This window comes from Hyperoodon ampullatus (assembly GCF_949752795.1).
Source record: "Hyperoodon ampullatus genome assembly, chromosome: 18".
Lineage (NCBI taxonomy): Eukaryota > Metazoa > Chordata > Mammalia > Artiodactyla > Ziphiidae > Hyperoodon > Hyperoodon ampullatus.
The window spans coordinates 56,023,181-56,037,491 of record NC_136931.1 but is presented as its reverse complement, the minus strand read 5'-3'; the positions used below and the strand labels follow the sequence as shown (position 1 = coordinate 56,037,491).

At 52.5% G+C, this 14,311-nt stretch overlaps 2 protein-coding genes across 4 annotated transcripts in view; one reads left to right on the top strand and one right to left on the bottom strand.

Annotated features, from left to right (window-relative positions):
- Nucleotides 1-5,660: 5,660 nt before the first annotated feature.
- Nucleotides 5,661-10,413, top strand: FUZ (fuzzy planar cell polarity protein; the record flags this gene model as incomplete). The annotated part of the gene is given in 12 exon segments (XM_079723385.1): nt 5,661-5,771; nt 6,031-6,152; nt 6,431-6,515; nt 6,737-6,805; nt 7,031-7,135; nt 7,940-8,137; nt 8,284-8,427; nt 8,429-8,464; nt 8,732-8,838; nt 8,914-8,978; nt 9,060-9,134; nt 10,142-10,413. Coding segments are annotated over 12 exon segments (1,344 nt in total). The 3' UTR covers nt 10,369-10,413.
- The window catches only part of AP2A1 (adaptor related protein complex 2 subunit alpha 1), a gene marked incomplete at its 5' end in the record, with an annotated part of 36,854 nt that continues 32,952 nt past the window's right edge, over nt 10,410-14,311 (bottom strand). The window contains 9 exons of one of the 3 annotated variants that reach the window (XM_079723382.1): nt 10,410-10,850; nt 11,241-11,375; nt 11,592-11,661; nt 11,755-11,871; nt 11,960-12,081; nt 13,283-13,374; nt 13,477-13,559; nt 13,665-13,721; nt 14,066-14,131. In XM_079723382.1, the coding sequence (XP_079579508.1) occupies nt 10,773-10,850; nt 11,241-11,375; nt 11,592-11,661; nt 11,755-11,871; nt 11,960-12,081; nt 13,283-13,374; nt 13,477-13,559; nt 13,665-13,721; nt 14,066-14,131 (820 nt within the window). In that variant the 3' untranslated portion in view covers nt 10,410-10,772. The remainder of the gene's footprint in view (nt 10,851-11,240; nt 11,376-11,591; nt 11,662-11,754; nt 11,872-11,959; nt 12,082-13,282; nt 13,375-13,476; nt 13,560-13,664; nt 13,722-14,065; nt 14,132-14,311) is intronic. The other 2 variants (XM_079723383.1, XM_079723384.1) reach the window with 2 other exon arrangements.

Genomic DNA, 14,311 nt, shown 5'->3' with positions numbered 1-14,311 from the left:
CAACACCTGCTAGTTGTTTTCTGGGAGAAGAGCCAGAAACTGGCCTAGAACATAAATACGTTCCAGGTGGATTAAAAATGTAAACGTAACAAATGAAAGCATAACGCTGTATAATCCTGAAGACTGGAAAAAGAGTTTCTTATTAGAGCAAAGCCGGAGAACGTAAAATATTGAACTGTTTGCATAAGACTCCATGAACCAAGTTGAAAACGATACTGTAAACTGGGAAAGTCATTGTAACTACATAAATACATGTTACTGATCAATAAAAACTAAGAAAAATAGAAATACTTTATTTTTATTTTTTTAATACTTTATTTTTTTAACGGGGAAGGAAACTAAGCAGGCTTTTCAAACACGCAAAAAATATTAAAAATAGCAAATATCTGAAAGCCGCTCATCTTCACCAATTAATAAGTGCTAACAGAGAGTCCAATGACATAGCATTTTACCTTTGTCATGTTAATTAAAGTTGGAAATAATATGTCCATTAGGGTGGGAGGGTTTGGGTAAAATAAGCCGGCTCAGAGGTGATCTAGTGGGGGTGGAAACCAAAACGACTTGCTCCAATGCAGTTTGTCAATATATTTCAAGGTAAAAGAGTGCATTGCTCTGCACTCAGCAGTATCACCATTTTGTCACATGTACTTTATCGATCCCTTTTTTCTTTTTTCTTTGATGAACACTTTTAAAGCAAATCCCAACATATCATTTTACCTCTACATTCTTGACAGGCATCTCTAAAAAGATGGAAATTTTTGCACATAACCACTATGCCATTAACACCCCTAACAAAATTGTGTTATTTCTTGATATCACTGAACATTTAAATCCATAATCAAATTTTCCCAATTCTCTCAAAATGCCTTTTTACAATTGTTTTATTTGTATCAAGATCCAAACAATGACCAAACACGTACTTAGATGACCTAAATTTCTTTTAATCTAAAGCAGCTCCCTTCTTTTTTATGCTAGTGTAATTAAATTTTTAAAAAATTATAAGGAAGATAAAAGTAAGTTGGAGAAAGGCAAAATGATAAATAGGTAAGGAGATTAAAATGGTACCTAAAATTGCCTCCTAACCATAAGGAAACTTTTCTTTAGATAAGCTGAATGCGTGATTGGCTCCATTAACTGATTTTTAACCATTTCCATTAATGTATTACAAACGGTAAGTTAAACAATGAGATATTTCAGTCTGGACTTCAGCTTCTGGCATTATGATACATTAGGTGATATGACATTGTTTTTGTGACATTGGTGGTTTCATAAGTGGTATGGGTAGTCTTCAAGTATCTTCCCTCCCCCACAGAGGAAACAAATTTTAAAAAAGATGCAGTTGGTATCGAACTTCCTGCCCCAGATGGGACTGCACTGGCATTACGAAGAGCCTGAAGCCAGCTGTGATTTGTAAAACTTAAGTGTAGCTCCCCAGCTAAGCAAGAGCTGTCCAGGGCAGCTGATCTAGTTCCAGGATAGTAACACTCCTGACAACCTGCAGAAGTAGAAGTGAATCCTCCCTAGAGGACTCTGATCAATATCACAAAGACCACCAGCACAGAGGCAAAGATTGAAATTAGAGTCCACAGAAACAACAGTTAACAGATGTAGGTCCCCCACCTCCAGGTACTGGAATTGTCAGGTTCATAATGAACCACAATATGCAAAATAATAGGAGAAATAAAGGACATTAAGTTATCTCGTGCTGTGTAACAAATTACCCCAAAATTTAGTGGATTGAAACAACATTGTTACTTCGCAGTTTCTGTAGATCAGGAATCCAGGCATGGCTTAGCTGGGTCCCCTGCTTCAGAGACTATAATCAAAGTGTCAGCCAGGGCTGTAATCACCTCGAGGCACAACTAGAAAGGATCTTCTCCCATACCTATTCTTGTCATTGTTACCAGGGTTCAGTTCTTCACAGGCTATTGGCCAGAGGTTCCACGTGTCACCCACCAGGGTCCTTGGACTCTTTTTTAAAATAATTTTAAATTTTTTATATTATTTTTAGCTGCATTGGGTCTTCATTGCTGTGCGCTGGCTTTCTCTAGTTGCGGCGAGCAGGGGCTACTCTTCGTTTCGGTGCGCGGGCTTCTCATTGAGGTGGCTTCTCTTGTTGCAGAGCACAGGCTCTCAGCGTGCGGGCTTCAATTATTGTAGCACATGGGCTCAGTAGTTGTGGCTCATGGGTTCTAGAGTGCAGGCTCAGTAGTTGTGGCACACGGGCTTAGTTGCTCCGCGGCATGTGGGATCTTCCCGGACCAGGGCTCGAACCCTCGTCCCCTGCATTGGCAGGCGGATTCTTAACCACTGCGCCACCAGGGAAGCCCCCTTGGACTCTTTCATCAATAAAAATTGATAAGAGGCCAGACAAGAAATTCAGGCAAGCCTTTATTGGGACTCTTGCTGCAGCAGGAGGGAGCGAAAACAAGAAAGAGGTGCCCTTGTTTGCTCCATGAGGGGGAGCAAGCCGGTTCCTTAAATGGGGTGAGGGGAGAAACAGTTTTTCGGTAGGAAGTACTTCAGGAAGTAGGAAAATTTTAAATTAACCTGGAAAGATTATCTGAGAGACAAGAAAGAAGAGGGAGAGCAACATGAATCATAAGCATTTATGTAATTACAAATAAATATTGCCTGCATAAAATAAATATATTCAACGAGGGCATAAAAAAAGTCAAACTAAAATGCTGACAACACGAGTTGGTTAGTCTGGGAGGGAGTTTAATGGAGTTAAGGTGTTATATTCTCTTTGTATTATTTGAGAGAGGGTTTAAGATCTTTAACTTTTTGCTGAATTAAATGTGTAAGGTAAAGTTTCAAGGATAACCAATAAAAATAAAAGAGAATTCGTGTATAAATTTGAAACCAGAAGAGAGAGAAAATAACGGACTGAGGAAACAAACAAACAAAAAATCCAGTAAAAGATAAGAATGGGGCTTCCCTGGTGGCGCAGTGGTTGAGAGTCCGCCTGCCGATGCAGGGGACGCGGGTTCGTGCCCCGGTCCGGGAAGATCCCACATGCCGCGGAGCGGCTGGGCCCGTGAGCCATGGCCGCTGAGCCTGCGCGTCCGGAGCCTGTGCTCCGCAATGGGAGAGGCCACAGCAGTGAGAGGCCTGCGTACCGCAAAAAAAAAAAAAAAAAAAAAAAGATAAGAATGGAGGAAAAAAAAAAAAAAGAATGGAGGAAAAAAGCGTTGAAAAGGCAGAACAAGAAATATAAAAACAAAATGATAGAAATACATCTAAATATATCAGTAGAAAATAAATATAAGTGGACTAAAGAAAAAATTCATAGAACTACAGGGAGAAATTAATATTTTAGTTTATTTGTTATTTTATGCAGCTTTCCCTCTAGTTTAATGTAATTTAATGTGCAGGGTAAATGTCTTAATATTTCTTATCAGCTATTAGAAATCAAATCCAGAGTGCAGACAAAACATGTTGAAAAGAAACAAATGTGGGCTTCCCTGGTGGCACAGTGGTTAAGAATCTGCCTGCCAATGCAGGGGACAACAGGTTCCATTCCTTGTCCGGGAAGCACCCACATACCGCGGAGTAGCTAAGCCCGTGCGCCACAACTACTGAGCCTGAGCTCTAGAGCCTGCAAGTCACAACTACTGAGCCCACGTGCCACAACTACTGAAGCCTGCGCGCCTAGAGCCCGTGCTCCGCAACAAGAGAAGCCACAACAATAAGCCCGCGCACTGCAACGAGGAGTAGCCCCCACTCACCTCAACTAGAGAAAGCCCGAGCACAGCAACGAAGACCCAACACAGCCAAAAATAAATAAATAAACAATTTTTAAAAATAATAAATAAAAAATAAAACAAATGTTTTTTAATATTACTATATATTTTGTAAATATATTTGGATAAATGAGGGCAACTGTTCTCACAAAAGAGAAAAGATCTAGAAAACCATAATTCAAAAAGTCATGTGCCACAATGTTCATTGCAGCACTATTTACAATAGACAGAACATGGAAGCAACCTAAGTGTCCATCGACAGACGAATGGATAAAGAAGATGTGGCACATTTATACAATAGAATATTACTCAGCCATAAAAAGAAACGAAATTGAGTTATCTGTAGTGGATGGACTGTCATACAGAGTGAAGTAAGTCAGAAAGAGAAAAACAAATACGGTATGCTAACCCATACATATGGAATCTAAATGGTTCTGTTGAACCTAGGGGCAGGACAGGAATAAAGACACAGACGTGGAGAATGGATTTGAGGACGCGGGGAGGGGGAAGGGTAAGCTGGGACGAAGTGACAGAGTAACATTGACATATATACACTACCAAATGTAAAATAGCTAGTGGGAAGCAGCTGCGTAGTACAGGGAGATCAGCTCGGTGTTTTGAGACCACCTAGAGGGGTGGGATAAGGAGGGTGGGAGGGAAGCGCAAGAGGGAGGGGATATGGGGATGTAGCTATGCATGTAGGTGATTCACTTCGTTATACAGCAGAAACTAACACAACATTGTAAAACAATTATACTCCAATAAAGATGTTTAAAAAAAAGAGAGAGAGAAAAGATCTAGCTGACTAAATTGATAACTTGATGAAGATTTACTTTATCACTTTAAACACACAGAGGTGAGAACCTAACGCATGTCAGCATAGGATAGGCTAAATCTACTTTGTTACATGCATAATATAGGTTAGAATAGGAGATTCAAAAAAGACGAAGTGTATTTATACGGTTTCATGAGAAAAAGAAAGTTTGAAAACAACATTAACACAGTAATCATATTTGTGAAAACGTGAATATTCTGTGTTAAACTGTAAAGCTTTTATTTTAGGGAAAGGGTTTTGGGAGTATTTTCACATTCTGCACAACACACTATCATGTACAAATTCATTACAAATAATATTATTTTCCGATTCTGGAAAATAAAGGATTTCATCTTTCTTTTTCTAACAGCAAAAACAAACATGCCATTTGTGGGTTACTAGGCAACACGCGCCGGACCAAACCATCCTCGAGGGTGAGGGGGGAGATTTTGCTCTAAAGGAAGTGCTCGGGATTCGTCATGCGGCCATCTTTGAGAGGGGCACAGCTGTTTCTAGCCTTAAAAGAGAACTAGGACTGAATGGTGGTTGCTAGGCAACGCCTAGGCACTGTCGCCATCGTTGAGTGTGGCATAGTACTGCCACTACAAAACGGAAAGCCAAGCCAAAGCGGTTGCTACGCAACGCCTCGGCACCGTCGCCATCGCCATCTTTGAGTGTGGCACAGCTCTTTGTCAATTTAGAATGTGAAACGTACCAGTTTACGTGATGGTTACTAGGCAACGCCTTGGCGCAGTCACTACCTTCAAGTCGGGCTCTTCATTCTCTTAGTTAGAGTCAAACCTCTTCAAGGAGCGACTAGGAAGCTTCGCAAATACAATTAGCCGCCATCTTTGTTAGAGGTATTGTGACTTCCGGCTGGGGCGGAAAAGAGCGTAACGGGGCTTGGGGGAGGTGCTGGAATAGGAGTTGATGGGGGTTTGAGTTGGATGAAGAAGGCGGGAATCCAGTCCTCTTCCAGTCAGCTCCCCGTCTCGCCCTCTGTCGGCTTCGGACCGCAACCTGACTTAGTGTGACTACCGGCATGCTCCAAGGCGGGCATTGACTGTCCCCACGAAGGGACTGGGAAGCGGGGGTTCCAAATGGGGGAGGAGGGGACCGAAGGCACCGTACATCTGCTGTGCCTCGCGGCATCCAGCGGGGTCCCTCTGTTTTGCAGGAGCAGCCGCGGCGGCGCCCCCGCCCGCCAACAGGTGGGGCCCCGGGCGCCTGGATCTCCGAAATAGAAGGGGTTTAGATGCTTGGACTCTGGGTCTTCAAGGGAGTAGGGGCTGGGGAAGTTTCAGTATTGAGTTTGGAGGGTCGAGGGTGCAATTGACCAGTGATCCTGGTTCCCCGAAGAGGAGGGGCCAGGAGATCTAGAGAGAGGAGGGGGTTGGGGACCTGAGTCATTGGTTCCCATAGAGGACGGGATTTGGGGGCTCCTGTCTGAAGTCCCCAATCTTTCCCCAGCTCCCATTCTCTGTCATCGGCTCCCTCAATGGAGTCCATATGTTTGGGCAGAATCTCGAGGTGCAGCTGAGCTCTGCGAAGACGGAGGACACAACCGTGGTGTGGAAGAGCTTCCACGACAGGTCTCCAAGGGTAGCTTGGGGGCAGGGCCAGGGTGATAGCCCCTGTTGAAGACGACCCCGAGGCCATCCAGCTCTCCAACGCCAGCTGTTTACCTGGTTGTGGGATCTTTGACAAGTCAGTTACCCTCTCTGATCCCTGAGTGTCTCTGAATGAAAAGCAGGTTGTGCTCGGGCATGTATGTAGCTGGCATCCAGGATCAAGGGCAGACCCTACTCTCCTCCCTGCCTTGTTTCCTTGGCCTGGACTCATTCTTCCTTCTCACCTTCCTTTCTCACAGCATCACCCTCATTGTTCTGTCATCTGAGGAGGGCACCTCGGAGCTGAGGCTGGAGAGACTACTCCAGATGGTGTTTGGGGCCATGGTGAGACTCCCCAACCCTCTTTTCCAATTCCAGGAACCTGAACTCTCAGCATCCCTCTCCCTCGGGACCCAGGAATCCTGGAACCCAGTCCCTCCTGCCTCGGACTAAGGAGTCTAGATCCCCAGTTTCCTCCTCCTGCAGACACAGGAGTCTGAGTCCCAGCCCCTCCTGTCTTATAACCAGTTATCCAGGTCCCCTGCTCTCCTATATGGTTCTTCTAGGTTCTTCTTGTGGGACTTGAAGAGCTGACCAATATCCGCAACATAGAAAGACTGAAGAAGGAGCTGAGGGTGAGGCTGCAGGACATGAGGATGGGAAGTTAGGATACCTGGTTACTGATATTTGGGAACTACAGTTCCCAGAAGCCCTCGGGGCAGCCTGACCCAGTGGGTTCAGGGGGCAGCTTGGTTGTCTGACACCCCTCAGCAAGGCCCAGTAGGGCCAGTTTTCTGAGGAGGAGGCAGCAGATCTGGGTACTACCTGGGTCCTAGGCTTCTTCATTTTCCCTCTGCTAGGCCAGTTACCACCTCATCGACAGCTTCCTTGGGGACTCAGAGCTCATCGGGGACCTGACCCAGTGTGTGGACTGTGTGGTTCCTCCAGAGGGGTCCCTGCTGCAGGTATTGGGAATGCCTTGTAAACTCTTAAAACTGTCCCTCTGGCCCTGGCTCAGTCCTTGGACCATTGCCTCAACCTCTTCCTATCCTTTTGGCTTCTAGTCCAACCCCCACCTTGACCCCGGAAGGATCTTTCTACACCGAGCTGCCCCTACCCCTCCCCTGGTCACAGTCCACCCGTGGCTTTCCATCACCCCCAGGACAAGGTCTCAGCCCCTCAGCCTGGTGTTGAGGACCTGAGGAATCTGACGCCCGCCAGCCTGCTCGCCCTAATCTCTAACTCCACAGTCCACCCTCTCCCAGCTGCCTCATGAGTCTCACAAATCCCCACAGCTTCCCAGCTTCCCTGCCCTGGCACATCCTGTTCCTTCTGCCTCGGAGATCTCTATCTCCCCTTCCTTAAATATTGCTCTGGATTCATCTGGCATGGCTTGCCTCCCAGCATTGTGACTCTCGGCAGGTGACTTGACCTCTCTGAGCTTCAGTAGGTTGTAGATTGCGCCTACCTGGCATATAATACAACGCGATAAACCGTAGCTGCTGCTGTTACAAGTATTAGCTTCAGTAGGACGTGTCAGGCTATGTAGCAATCACCCTACCTGTTTAATTTCACACTGTGACTTGGGATGGTACCTGCATGTGAAGGTGAAGGAACTCAGGCCCAGGGAGGGTGAGACACATGAGCATGGCCACCAGGCAAGCTTTGAATTGTATGGCCATCTCTTCCCACTCCTTACGCACCTGGGAAGTCACTGTCGGTCCTGCTCAGGTCTCCTGACTCGCAGCCGGCCTGCCTCCCTTACCCAGGAAGCCCTCTCTGGGTTCGCCGAGGCTGCGGACACAGCCTTCGTCAGCCTGGTCGTGTCGGGCCGGGTGGTGGCAGCGACAGAGAGCTGGTGGCGGCTGGGGATGCCGGAAGCCGTGCTGCTCCCCTGGCTGGTGGGATCCCTGCCGCCGCAGGCCGCTCGCGACTACCCGGTGTACCTGCCTCACGGGAGTCCCACGGTGAGTGAGTGGATGGGGCGGGCAGGGGGAAGGTGGGGGCGGGGAGGAGCGCGCAAGGGGTGGGACCTGGAGGCTGTCTCGAGGAGGCGGGGCTTGCGATGAGAAGGGGAGGAGCTCCGGCCAGCTCACCCCGCGGGCTGCCTCAGGTGCCGCACCGGCTTCTGACCCTGACGCTCCTGCCGAGCTTGGAGCTGTGTCTGCTCTGCGGGCCGCGCCCTCCCCTCAGCCAGCTGGATGCACAGGTGAATTTGGGCTACGTCCCGCTCTTCCCCTATTTCACCTGCTACCCGCGAGCCCCGACCCTTCTCTGAGCAGCCTGACCCGCGAGTGCGCTCTTTACGCTTGACTCGCCTTTGGTCCCGCCCCCGCCCCTCTTAGGCCCCGCCCCCTTCGGGCTATGCTCCAATCACCGTCCCCGCAGCTCGGCCCCTCTTTCCCTCTTACAGCATCCTTCCAGGCCTCGCCCCTTCCACGGTTCCCTCTGCCCTCTGCCCTTGTGTTCTCCTCCCCTGCCCTGGCCAAACTGCCTTCTCTTGGTATCCCCCCGACCACACCCACCGGCCCCGCCTCTCTCGCTGACCACGCCCCCTGCAGCTTCTGGAGCGCTGGTGGCAGCCACTGCTGGACCCGCTGCGGGCCTGCCTGCCGCTGGGATCCCGAGCGCTGCCCGCGGGCTTCCCCCTGCACACGGACATCCTCGGGTAGGGCTCAGACTGGGGAGTGCGTTAGGGGTCCTCATCCCCTCTTTTCTGGCCATGACACCTCTTTTCCCACAGGCTGCTGCTCCTCCACCTGGAACTGAAACGTTGCCTCTTCACGGTGGAGCCCTCGGGGGATCAAGGTGACTGAGAGGAGGGCGGGGCCGGGAGGGGCGTGGGCTGGGGAGGGGCCCTCTGTTACCCTGTCCCTCTTCCCCCTTCAGAACCGTCTCCTGAGCAGCGTCGGCGCCTCTTCCGCTCCTTCTACACCCTGGTCACCGCCACGCACTTTCCACCAGGTCAGCGGCGGGCACAGCGCCCCCTTTGCACAGGCTGGGACACTGAGTCCCAGCTCTCATAAGGTGATGGTGGGGAAACTGGTAGGAGAAGCCAGCTGTGAAGTGGGCTTGGCTGTCTGTGAGGACCGGGCGGTGCACACTGACAGGAAGGCAAGGGAGGGGCAGGGAGGTCCCAATCTGCAGGTCTCAGGACCTCCTGGCTAACCCTAATTGTTAACACTGAGGCCTCATGTCCTGCCAAGTGCTTTTCTGTGTACTGACTCACTTCATCCTCATAGGTGAGGGCTATCTCTTGTTACGTCATCATTCCCATATTATGGATGAGGAAACAGGCTCAGCTAATAAGCAGCAGAGCCACGATTCAGCCAGGCAAGCCTGGCTCCCACATCCACACACTCCTGCTCTAGTGCTGCAAGTACACGCTTTGCTAATAGTCTTGGGTGGAGTAGGAGTGGTAGATTCCACGGAGCCCAGGTCCGGAAGGAAAAGTTGTCACATACGACCTGTGAGGCCCAGAGAGACAAAGGAAGGGACCTAGAGTGGCACTACCACCCCAGCAAAGACCCTGATGAATGTAACAAAATGGTAAAAAGCTCCACCTGGAAGGGGCAGACGACTGTCCCTTCCTAGCTATGCGACTCCACCTCCCAACCTGCTTCCCACCTGTAAGTGGGGCAGGGTCCTCAGAAGGGTTACGGGAGGTCTTCCCTGGAGCCCAGCGCCCGGCACCTGGGAAACATCTCCTGCGTGTTTATGATCTGTATTGCTAAGCAGATTACCTAGGGCTGCACACGCAGTGTCCCCAGGAAAGTGGGGGACTGAGGCTGGGTGGGAAGAGGGGGAGAAAGTCCGTGATCTTCTCAGGTCCCGACAGCTGGCTGGAGCTGTAAGGCTCTCCTCTGTCAGGAGTCAAACTTAGGCCCAGGATGGGGGGTGGCCCCCGCAGGTTGGCATCCTAATTGTCCAGGCCCCACTGGTCACCTCGGCCCTCCCTGTCCTTCCTTCAGAGGCGGGGCAGCCAGAGGAGAAGGCGGAGGAGGTGGCCCATCGGGCACAGGTGCCAAGAGCCTGCTACCTGGTGTTGGGGGCTGAGGAGCCAGGCACAGGATGGCGACTGGTGGCCCTGCAGTTGGGGCCACGGCGGTTGCTGCTGCTGCTGTCTGCTCAGAGCCCCACGCATGGGCTGAGGGGCCTAGCCACCCACACTCTGCATGCCCTCACCCCGCTCCTCTGACCGCTGGGCGTGAGCGCCAGACACAGACAAGGACATGGGGCTGTTAGCGTCTCTCTGTTTATTCGCTCACAATAATACACAGCCCCTGGACAGGGAGGGGGCAGGAGGGGCTACGACAGGGTGGGGTGGGAGGGGAGGACGTTCCCACTTCCCTGGCCCCTCTCCCCTCTGTGCTTCGGGGGGGAAAGGGAGGGAGGGGCTCCCCCTTACCCCCCAGAATGTAAACAGCAGCAGATGAACAAAAATAAAAATACAAAAGGCTGGAGGAAGGTCCTAGGCACCCCCCGACCCCGGGGTCTTCCCTGTCACCAGCGGAGGTCCCCTCGCTGCCCCATCCACCACGGCTGCCTCAGTCCTGGTGGCTGCCCAGTGCCGGCCACATCCCCGGGGGCAGAGTCCAGGGCTCAGAACTGCTGCGCCAGCAGCTCACACAGGTGACGGGAAACGGGCTCCTTGCTGGTGCGCAGGGTCAGCCGGTACATCTGGGGGGACGGGGGGACTCAGGGAGGAGGCAGAGAGGATGGAGAGCCCGGGGCGGGGGGTTAGGGGGGAGGGGGATACAGGGCAGATAAATGATGAGAGGAGAGAACAAGGATCAAGGGATCAGAAAGGTGACAGAAGGGACAGGGGAGACAGGTAAAGGATGAAAGATAAAAAAAGAGGCCACAAAGGATGGAGGGATATGGAGAGGTGAAAATCAGGGAGGAAAAGGGAGAGGAAGACCAGAGGATGGAGAGACAGGAGGGAGACAGGAGAGGGAGGAGACAGGGACACAGAGCAGAGGCATGTGGTTAAAAGAACACAGTGAGGCAGGAGGGGGCCGGGTGCAGAGAATGCACACAAAGCAGGGAGCCTCGCAGACCACCACTCACCTGAGCCTGGGCATTGGGCTCCAGCCGGAGCAGACAGCCCACCTGCAGGGCTTTAGTCTGGATGATTCCAGCCCCCACGAAGTTCTCTGGGTTGGGGTCCACGTTGTCCAGGAGAGCAGAGCCAAACCCCAGGAGCTGAGGGGGAAGGGGGAGCCGTCACAGGGTGCCCGACCTCTGTTAGCTCCCAGACAGTGGCACACCAGTTCCCCCAAACCCTTTGGAGTGGAAACTGGCCCCACTTTACAGATGGGAAAACAGAGGCTCAGAAGTTGAGCAGCCACTGCTCCCCAAATCCCAGAGTTGGAGAGAGAGGCAGGGCTGGGAAACTAGCCCCGGTCTAGCCTGTCTCACCTTGGCCTTAGTGACCTCCGCGTCCATGGGGTGGTTGGCTTTGAAGATTTTCTGCGCCTCCTGTTGGGGGCTGGGGGCCGGGAAAGGTTCAAGTCAGGGATCTGGAAGCCCCAGCCCCGCCCACCCTGAGGGCGGCTTTGGCCCCGCCCCCCCGGCGGCTCACAGGCTCAGCTGCTTCCAGCGCTGGAAGAAGTCCTGGGCCGCCATCTCCGTCGGCTGGAAGAACTTGTTGATGGTCACCGGGAGCTTCAAGGTCAGGGATTGGGGGGCGCCCCCGTACCTGGCGGGAGAGGAGGGAGGGCTCGGTCAGACCACACCCTCGCCCCGGAATCCCCGCCCACCCGGCAGCGCCCCGCCTCCTGACTCACCGGAAGCGCACGGACAGGAGCGGGGGCGTCAGGAAGTCCCGCAGACACTCGATGTTGAGCACCTGCTGTACCTGCGCCCCACCGTCCACCTGCGAGGCCACCCGCTTGGTCTGCACGGCCAGCTGTGCCCGCCCGTGGTCAAGGAAGCCAGAAACAGGAGCGGCCCGGGGGGCGGGGGGGTGGTGATGGGGAAGGGACTTGACCATCATCACCTGATGGTTCAGAACTTTCCTGGAAGCCCCAGCCTGCCGGGCGCTGCCATCCAGGGCTCATCGTACAAGGCCTAGCTCCAAAGTCCTTCCTAAGCCAAACCTCCGACCTAGGTGCCTCCTCTGGCCTTCCATAGTGGGCTCAGCCACCTCCATTATGGTACAGGTCACACCATGGCTCTGAAGGCTGACCTGGGTTTGAATCCCAGCTCTTAGCACCTCGGTGACTATGGGCAAATCACTTAACCTCTCTTAGCCTCATCTGCGAAATGGACGTAGTGTCCTCAGCAGTCAGTGAAATCATCCAGCACAAGTACTTGTCAGTGTGTGTGGCACAAGGTAGGTTCACCAAAATGGTGGCAGTTAGTGTTGTCACCATCTACCTTTGTGTCAGCAACCCATTGGCAAGGACGGGGTCTTATGTCTCTCTCCCCCAGGCTCTGCCCAGCACAGAGCTGAGCCTACAGAAGGCCTCTGGAAATGTTGAATGAACCAAAGAACTGAAAAGGTCCTTGAGTTTTAGGGTCTAACCACTCTCATTTCCAAGTTGTGCAAACTGAGGCCCAGAGAAGGGGGACAGGGGACTGACGACACTGCTCAAGCAGTTCCTTTATGCCAGCCACCCTTCCAGGGTCTTCGAACCACAATGATCTTCAAAACAAGCCTGTGAAAAGGAGGATGATCTACACTTCACAGAAGGGATAGCAAGGCTCAGAGAGGCCAAGTGACTGGCCCAGGTCACACAGGAGAAGGCCGTGGTTGGCAACAAGACCCCCAGGCCTGGCTTTCGAGGGCAGGAGGCACTGGACTCATGGGTGTCGAGCCCGATGGAAGACGAGGTCAGGACATGGGAGGGGCCTGACAGGGACCAACTGAGGCCCAGAGCAGCTGTGATTCTGGAAGTAACACCTCCTGCATCCCTATCACATCATGTCACTGTCACTGTTAAAGAGGCCCACCCCATCTTACAGATGACACTAAATCTCAGAGAAGTACCATGGGCTCAGGCTTTCAAGTAAGAGGGCCAAACAGGGGTCTGGATCTGGGTCCATCTCCTTCCCAGCTGCCAGGAAGGTGGACCCAGAGGGGCGGGGCTGGGCCAGGCCGACAGGATATGAGTCTGGAGGTCTCCAGGGTGGACCACGGTGGGAGAGAAGTTCTGGAACTGCACCGAAGTCTTGTTGCCATAGAAGAGATACATGCGGCCTGTGGGGGGTGAGGAGAGGTAGGGCTCCATCTTGAGTTCCTTCCACGCCCTCCCGAAGCCAAGGTCTCCCCGAGACTTCACCCCATCGCCCCTGGACGCACCCAAGTTCTGCCGGAACTCTGACTTGACTCCAATCTGCAGCAGCTGGTTCTCAAACAGGACCCCGTTGTTCCTGCACACGAACCTGGGTGGGGGCGGTGGGAGCTCAAGATGACGGGTGCCCGCCTGGCTCCTGCTCCGTGCTTTGCACTTGCCCCCACTGCCCTCCCCAACCTCACCCACGACTCACTTATTCAGCAGCTCATCGGCTTCCGGGATGGGCGGGCCAATGTCCTCAGGACCTGGGCTGCAGGTGGGAAAGGAGAGAGATGGGAAGGGGCTTGGGGGGGCTAGAGATAAAGGCCCAGAGCTAGTGGTGGGAGATTGCAAGCCCTGAAGGAACAGAAGCCCAGAATCCATATACCCAGATTCCCCAAAGAGCCCCAGAATCAGACTGGCAATTGCCTCTAGTGGGAATAGGACCCTGGCAGGTACCGTCAGCACCCCCCTACCCTGTATCAGATGGCCCTGATTTCACTCCCTTCCAATTCCTTGCAGCTCATCAGGAGAGCTTGATGAGAGCTCCCAGTCCCCTAACCCTCCCTGGGGACACGGGAGTCTGCCCCCCAACCCCCTGAGGCCACCCCTTACTCAGCAGCTGGAGCTGGGTCAGCCAGCAAAGCCATGGGGCTCTCAGGGGCAGGCGGCTCCAGCTCGCTGGGCCATCCAATCCCAGAGCAGACAAGAGAAGACAGGCGTGGCAGCAGCCAATCCCAGAGAGGCAGCAAGAGGGCGGAGAGAGAGGGAGGGGGGAGGAGGGAAGGAGAGAAGGAAGAGCAGGCTGAGACGTGGTGACGGGAAAGGACAACACAGGGTGGCCAGGGTCAGCCGAGAGTC